General features: G+C 34.5%; 1 protein-coding gene across 1 annotated transcript; it reads right to left on the bottom strand.

The window, feature by feature from the left end:
* Positions 1 to 7,348: 7,348 nt before the first annotated feature.
* On the bottom strand, positions 7,349 to 8,284 carry LOC113200089 (olfactory receptor 2G3-like). The gene has a single exon (XM_026413378.2). The coding sequence runs from the start codon at positions 8,282 to 8,284 to the stop codon at positions 7,349 to 7,351; it is 936 nt and encodes a 311-aa protein (XP_026269163.2).
* Between the last annotated feature and the right edge of the window lie 230 nt (positions 8,285 to 8,514).

Here is an 8,514-nt window from a genome sequence, read left to right as displayed (position 1 = left end):
GACCCTATAATGTGAGTCTCTAATCTGTTCTGTGTTCATATTTACAATAGTGAGCTCTATCATTTACTGTAGCTATACAGCAGGATTTTTTAAATATCTAGTAGTATAAGTTTTCTATCTCTGTTTTTTCCAGATTTTCTAAGCTATTGTAAGTCTTCTAAATATGCTTCTGAGTTTTAAAATTAATTTTGTAATTTCCAAAAAATATCTATAAAAATTTTGACTGGCATTCCAAATTGAATCTATGATCTAAAGAGTGGAGATTTGTCTTCTTTAAAATATTTTATCTCCTCATCCATAAACAAGATTCTTTTCTATGTTTATTTGCATTTTTAAAAATTCTCTCAGAAATTATATATATTTTAGTGTAATTGTTTATGCCTTTTATTAGATTTACTTATATGTATTTGATGTTATAATGTTTAAATTTGTCTAATTTTGCAGCCAATATTTAAAGAGAGCATTGATTTTTGTGTATTGACCTTATATTTAGTGATCTTATGAAATTTATTTATAAATTTTATATTTTTTTAGATTTTTAAAATTTCTATTATATATTACATAATCTGTGAATAAAGAATTTCATTTTATCTTTTCCAATTTCTAAAACTTTATTTATCTTTCTTATTTTTGTGCTGGCCAGGAACTGTAAGCCAATATGAAAAGAAGTGATGATAGTAGTATTTTCACTTCTTCCCAAGCTCAAGGGGAACTTATTTCAAACATGCTTTAGAGATGCTACCAAAATGGTCCTCAATCTTAGAGTATCTGGAATGGGCTCATGAATGTGCCCAAAGGAAAAAGAGTTGCTTTAAATGTCTGATATGAGCAGAGGAAAAGATACAAAAGCATGTCACTCTGCTACTTAAATATGACCATTCTCACCCTTCACATCTTCTTTCTCCCAGTTTCAACCACAAAGGAACCAGAGGAACCTAGAAACAGTGGGAAATAACATAGAAGTTGGAAGCTGGTAAATACAGAAAATGTGGCAATAGGTCCTGCACACTCTAAAGACCACCATCCCAGAGTAGGTTTTAGTTAGGTAAAGGAAGATGATTAATTTTCATGAAGTTAAGGGCTTTTGATTATGAAATTGACTTAGTTATAATAACTGATAAAGTAATATTTTTCTTGATACCAAAAATAATTGGAGAAGTTTTATAAAGATTAATTTAGGGTCCCAATAGCATAGGAAATATTAATTCTACAGAATATTTTCAAATGTCCCAGTCCAGGAGGCATGGGGGTAGGAATGATAGTAGAATGAATTGGACACTATTACCTTATGTGCATATATGATTACATGACCTATATAACTCTACATCATGTACAAACAGAAGAACAAGAAGTTACACTCCATTTATGTATGATGTGTCAAAATGCATTCTACTGTCAATGTATATGAATTAGAACAAAATTTTTTAAATGACTGAATAAAATAAATAAGTGTCCCAGTCTATTGTCAAAACAGCTAAGATTACTGGACATTAACAGCTATGCATAGAACCCTTATAAATACAGACTAGTGTGAAACCTAAAGAGGAAAATCTCAAAGAACATCCCACTGAAACCAAAATTCTACCTAGTTTTCCAAAGTCTCTGCAAAAGAGCTATCCTCTCTAAGAAGTAACCAGAATGAGAACTTGTGAATTACTAGACCCTGGCTGACTACCTAGCAAACTCATGAACTCTCCAAACAGTGAAGGCAGTCTCCAAGCCTCCCACGTATTCAACAAGAGGTGAACGCTTTTCTTGTTCAGGACACTTAAACACAACCTCTGACCAATCACTGGCTGAATACTAAACAGAACGGACCCCAAGTAAGATAAGATTTCAAGGTAAAAAGAAAAGCAGAACTTATCAGGAACATCAGAGTAGATAGAGTTTACTGAATTAGTCTAGGAAAGTTATTAAAGAATCAAACAAAAAACAATAGCAAGTCATAGGGGGTTAGGGAAGGATCAGCACCCAGAGTGCTACAACATAATATTTTAATATCCAGGTTCCAGCAACAACCAAAAAATGGGGGAAAAAAAAGCAGGCAACACAACCTGTCCATGAGTGTGCTCAGATGCTGAACTTAGAAGATTGGGCTGTAAACTTACTCATACTCATCCAGTACTTCATGATTTTCTTCAAGGCTCAATAGAGGAGGTGAGCTTCATTTCGTCTAGGGCTATTAATCCTTCTTTAAATATTTTAGAGTCCAAGGAAAAACTCATGCACATTCAGGTTCTAGGCAGATGATATTAATGACAGAGTGGATCGGGTCTGAGAAAACAATTGCAGTAATGTAATGATGGATGGCCAACAATAATTAGCTAAGACCTGCACTCAGTTCTAAAAGAGTAGAAGAAACAGACAAACTTCAAGCACATACAGAATCTGAAGAAAACAACAACTCTTCAGTTCACTTGATCAATTTTCTGTGCATCAAGTCCCAGGACTGAAAAATATTCATAATCTTCAATAGAATCTGGATTTTTGTTAAAAGCCTATTGATTCTTAAAATAAGTTATTCATACAGAAAAGTAAACACTTCATAAAGATGCAAGTTGCTCAATTTTTATACTGTGAACACATCTTGATTGAGAAATAAAACACAGGAACACTCTAGAACAGACCTCAATTCATTTTTATATAATACTTTTACTTGTCCTCATGTAACCATTATTGTAATTTTAGAACTGTATACAAACACAATACATTACTTTTTTTTGTCTCTGCCTTCATTCATTCAACATTGTCTTTGTGAGATTTAATCATCAAGGTGCTTATACAGTAAATCACAAATTTTATAGCAACATTGTATTTCTTTGTGTGAATATTCCATACCATATTTATCTATAATAGTATTGATAGGCATTAAGTGTATCTAGGGTTAACTTTTATGAGCAATGCTGCTATGAATAATTTGCATATATCTTTCAGAAAATAAAAATGTAAGTATTGCTTTTGAAGAATGTTTAGTCATACAATAAGTACACATATATTCAGCTTTAGTAAATACCATTTACTCAGAAAACTTGTATAAACACCTACATACCACAGGCGGTGTGAGAATCCCAAGTGCTCCACATCTATACCCACACTCAATGTTCTATGTTCGTTTAATTTTAGCCATCTGCTAGCATGTAGTGGATATCTCATTACAATTTAAAATTTGCACTCCCCTGATAACTAGTAAATTTGACCACATTATTTTGTTTATAGATCATTGGGAGATCTTATGTATCATACCTGTTCAAGTATCCAGGTTTTTTTCAAATTGATTTCTAGAAAATAAAAAGAAATATTCAAATACTTGTCCTAGGGAAGTATAAATTTGGGGAAAAGCAAGGGAAATTTTGTGAAAGCAATTGTAAAATCAGTTATACTCATTGCCCAAATTGAAGTTATTCCAGAACCTAAAAAATGAGTAAGTATATTTCATCAAAATAAGGGAATCAAGGGAAACACTTAAATAATCATATCATTAAATCCAAAATCAAGTATTTGATAAAATTCAAGGTTCACAAAAATAATTAAAATTTTTTGTAAACTATGAATAGAATGAAACATGGTTGATATGGGCAGTAGACAAAGGTAGGTCCTTTTAGACAAATTTGGCATTTCAGATCAATAGAAACAGTAATTTTTTATTAGATGTTACTGCAATAATTAATCACTCATGTGGAAAAGAAGACAGGTGACCACTATCACACCATCCACAGACATCGTTGCCAGATGATTGTACATCCAATGATGAAAGAAAAAAGCTATATGTTCATCGCATCATCACAGTAATGATTTATTAATCAATAAGTTCTTGTAATCTCAAACCACAAGGGAGTAGTTTGATTAGTTTAACTATACTGAAATTACTGAAAAGTTTTGTAATCTCCCTTGGGCTGAATTCCTATTCCTAGGAAATACCCTGCTGTTTCCTGGCATAGCATACTTCTTCCTTGGAAAGTCTTCCTACTGTATGCACATCTGTCCCCATGCTGGTTTACACTCCTTTCCTTTCCTCTAATGTCTTTCTTTAGTTCATTCAGATTCTCTCTCTCTCTCTCTCACTTTCTCTCTCTCTCCCTTTCTCCCTCCTTCTGTCTCTGGTTTGTACACCCTCCTGGGTTTCTGTCAAACACCCCACACTCAATGCCTGCCAGGCTAAAATCCCTTCCTACTCCAAATGAGTCCCAAAGTGTCTGGAAATATGTTCCTGTTCTGAAGTATGTAGTGGTTCACAGTGCTCACTTATTATTTTTATTCTATTTAGAATTTATAGTAATAGTGGCTATATTACTTTTACTACTGATAATGATTCCTTGGGCTTTCTTTCTTTTATTTTTTTCTTGAACCATCTTGCCTGCCATTTACCAATTTTACTAAATTCTTTCAAAATTGTACTATTGGCCTTATCAATTTTCTCAGTTATAAACTTGTTTCTATTTACTTTCTATCTTATATTTGTGGCCTGAAAACAGGGGACAACTATTTCAATTATTGGTATGAGAATACTTTACTAGAAAAGTCACCTCTCTTACCATCTGAAAATGACCAGAAAAATCAGTGTCATTCTAAAGCTGCTCTCCAGGAGCATGGAAAGAGCCATGCCCCTGGTATGGGCAGTAGACATAAAAGAATAATGTTTCTTCTGATTTAATAGTACTCCTTGAGGAAAATCACCAGTAATAGACAAATGAGTGTTGAGCTTTGCTACATGCCAGACACTTGTCAAGCCTGTTATGTATGTTGTCCCCACTCCTCACACTAATATCATGAAATTGGCACTGTTACTCCAACTCTATAGATTTGGAAATTAGGGAACTCACTTCAGCAGTTAGAACTAGGTTGGTATGACTCTGGTGCCCAAGACCTTATACAAAACAAGATATTCTTCTAGAACTCATAGTAATGTCCAGCCTCCTTCACATAACATACAAATCCCTAAGCAATTTGGTTCATTTCACTCTTCTAAGCATATCCCCTATGATTTCTGATTATATTCTTTTCCCCTAACTATAACAAAGTATTTAAATTTGAGTTTAAATAGAATGATTCTCTTTTTCTCATACATTTATGAATTAATACCACATGGCATGGCAAGTCAGAGGAGAAAGAAGCTATTATTGAATGAGGACATGTTTGTGGAATAGGTGAGATTTAATTTTGGCTTTGAGAAGTTGACATGGTATAAAGTGTTAAGGTTAATAAAAATAAAATGTTCAGAAATTGCTGCTCCAATAATAGGATAAATGAGAGCATAATGAGGAGATAAAAGACAAATTCAATCAAGATGGTGGAAAACCTGAGATATTGTGCTACTTTAGAATTCATTCTGTAATGATTTAAGAGGCATTTATAATTAGAATATCATAGTCATAAATAGTTTAATTTTTCTAGAATAATCAAAGTGTTCATTGAAAAAACAAGTCATCAAGAGAATAGTTTGAAAATTTAAAAATACCAGTCACAGATACCAACATTTTAAGTGCCTTGGAAGCTAGAAGTAGACCCACAAGGAGTCCATGGACCAGGTATGAAAGGCTGTAAGGCAGAAAATATATTGCACATCTGAGGGCATTCACAATCATCAAATTATAGTTTTCCCTCCAAACCAAAGATGCACCAAAATCCATTCCTGCCCAGAGCTATATATATTCAATCTTTGTTAGGGTCAAGATAGAGGATCCTATCTTGGGCAGTGCCAATGTGAATGTGATGGATGAAATGGGTTAAGACTAGAGATAGCTTGGAGAAGAGTTTCCTATGTCTGCAAGGGTAAGAGAAATCTAAATAGAATGCAGGATCTGTATTCCAATTTTATGCTGAGTTAGAGGAGCTACCAAAAAATAGAGCATGGTTGGACACAGTTAAAAGGTGTTGAAATATCCTAGAAAGTGATTGAAGTTATAAGGGAGATCATTACATGGGTAATGTCAATTGAGCTATGAAATTTGGAATAGTGTAAGTGATATAGATGTAGCTAAAAATAGGTGGGTAGTTTTTCTTAATATATAATAGATAGCTCTGAGCTAAACTCTTATCTAGAAGATAAGATTTACTTATCACAGTAGCCAAGCAAATTTGGAACTATTGTTACCACTCTTGTACAGTGGAGGAAACTGTGAATTGGTATAGTAGAGGTATGTACTTAAACACTATCCTAGTTAATTAGCTTCATAGGACTGGGCTTTGAACCCAAGCACTGTGACTCAAAATTTCAACAATATTTTTAGAGCACAGATTCCAAAGTCAAAATTGCTACTGAAGTGCAAATTGGTGCTGATACAAAGAAGTGTAAGGAAGATTTTGATTGGCTTTAGTGTTTCCAGTAAATAACAAATACCATGCAATATAAAATACAAAACAACAAACACCAACCAATGAAGCACATGTTGAGAATGATAGAAATTGTGTGTGAAGACTATGAAAATAGCTGAACACAATTATGTTTTAGAAGAGTATTTTTACAAATTGTTAAGATTCACTCAGCATTTACCAGTGCCATGAATGACTTTCTGACATTTTGCATCAGTTAATTTATTTAATCCATACTGAATATGTAAGAACTGATTGAACTGAGAAAAATAGGTAAAGGGCAGAGAGAATCATGAATGGCAAGTATGTAAAACAAAGCTTTAAACCAAGGCAGTGTGGCTCCACAGTCCACATGTTCAACAACCACAAAGACACTGGAGAAAGCAAGTGACTGTTAAATGGAATTGAATGCAAGCTTTTGCCAAGAAGAGCCTGAATCAGAACTATATTACATTAATGTTTCATTTCATTAAATTATTTAGTAATTACTTATAACAATTATTTTAATTATTACTTGTTAAATAATAATTCATTCTCACTAGCAGTTTAAGGAGATTGATAGATCTATCCTTTATGCCAACAAATTCCCACTTTTTGAAGTTTTGTTTTGTTATTTTTTTCTTGAAAGAACTAAGACAATAGGTACAAAATGTTTGCAACAATGTTATAAGAGAATTCTTCTTAAAAGGAAATACTACAATAATTTATTCATACTAATATATACTTTTCAACTTCACAAACATTAAATATTATTTTAATTCCCTAATCATGTTTGCAAGCAAATATGTATTTATGTGTGGGAAAGTCTTCCACTCTTTCTATATACTTCAACCTTTTAAATATATTTAATGAGACAATTTGGAAAATATTTGTGACACATATGTGAGTTTTCATGTGCTATAGAAATTGAATCAAAATGTTCTTTTTTGACACAGTATGGGCCACACTGTATGTAAATGCAGCCACACATGCACTGCACATTAGGGAATGGTTATTTAATATTATGTCTCTTCAATAAGTCTCCAGTACAAAACGTCCATTAGAAATGTTGCTCTCTCCTCAGCAGTCTCCTCAGGGCTCCTTTCACATCCTTGTTCCTCAAGGTGTATATGAGGGGGTTGAGGGTGGGAGTCACAACAGTATAAAAGAGTGTGAGGAACATGCCCTGGCTGTGGCCAAAGGATCTCTGTGGTTGGATGTATATGACTGAGCTGGTCCCAAAATAAAGGGCCACCACTAGTAGATGAGAGCCACAGGTCCCTAGAGCCTTGCGCCAAGCTTGGGATGACTTAATTTTTATCACAGAATGTGCAATGAATCCATAGGAGACAGATATCAATGCCATGGGAAGGAGGAGGAGAACTAATGTAGCCACAAAAAGCTGGACTTGGTTTGCATGGATATCAACACATGCCAACTTGATCATGGCAGGCACTTCACACAAGAAGTGGTGGAGACGACGGTGTCCACATCGAGGAAGCCGCAGGGTGATGGTGCTTTGGATCAGAGTGTTTCCCACTCCACTGAGCCAAGCTATTCCTGCCAGGGCCTTGCAGAATGATGGGTGCATGACAGTCGTGTAGTTGAGAGGTCTGCAGACAGCCACATAGCGGTCAAATGCCATGATAGTAAGGAGAACGCACTCAGTGGAACCTAAGGAAAGGGACACGTAGAGTTGTAGGACACAGCCGGTGGATGTGATAGTCTTGGCTGGTCCCCTCAGGTTCCACAACAGCTGGGGCACGATGCTGGTAGTGAGGGCAAGATCAAGAAAGGAGAGATTAGTGAGGAAGAAGTACATAGGTGTGTGGAGTTTGGAATCCAGGCAGGAGACCAGGATGATAGTTGTGTTGCCCACAAGGGTCAGAAGATAGGATATCAAAACTACCACGAAAAGGATGATTTCCAACTGGGGCTGGTCTGAGAATCCAAGCAAAATAAAACCTCCCTCAGAGGTTTCATTGTTTTCTTCCATCAGTCTTCAAAGGCAAAAGAGAAAAATAGAAATTCAATCTAGGGAAGTATTATTATTACTATTTACCTACAATATTTGAGATAAACTCTTAGATAAGGTTTTTAACCAGTGAAATTATACAAAGAAGAAAAGATAATTATTAAAAAAGACATTAATAAATGCAAAGGCATTTTTCTGTCATTTTTTGTCCCAGTAAATATTTGATACCTCCTTTTCTTCATGAAACTGTC

The sequence above is a fragment of the Urocitellus parryii genome, chromosome 8 (assembly GCF_045843805.1).
Source record: "Urocitellus parryii isolate mUroPar1 chromosome 8, mUroPar1.hap1, whole genome shotgun sequence".
NCBI classification, from domain to species: Eukaryota; Metazoa; Chordata; class Mammalia; order Rodentia; family Sciuridae; genus Urocitellus; species Urocitellus parryii.
The sequence above is the reverse complement of the archived record's forward strand: the minus strand, read 5'-3'. Positions and strand labels throughout refer to the sequence as shown.

Bases quoted from the DNA above. Each gene is read 5' to 3' on its own strand.
- LOC113200089 (XM_026413378.2), bottom strand. From the start codon at position 8,284: ATGGAAGAAAACAATGAAACCTCTGAGGGAGGTTTTATTTTGCTTGGA.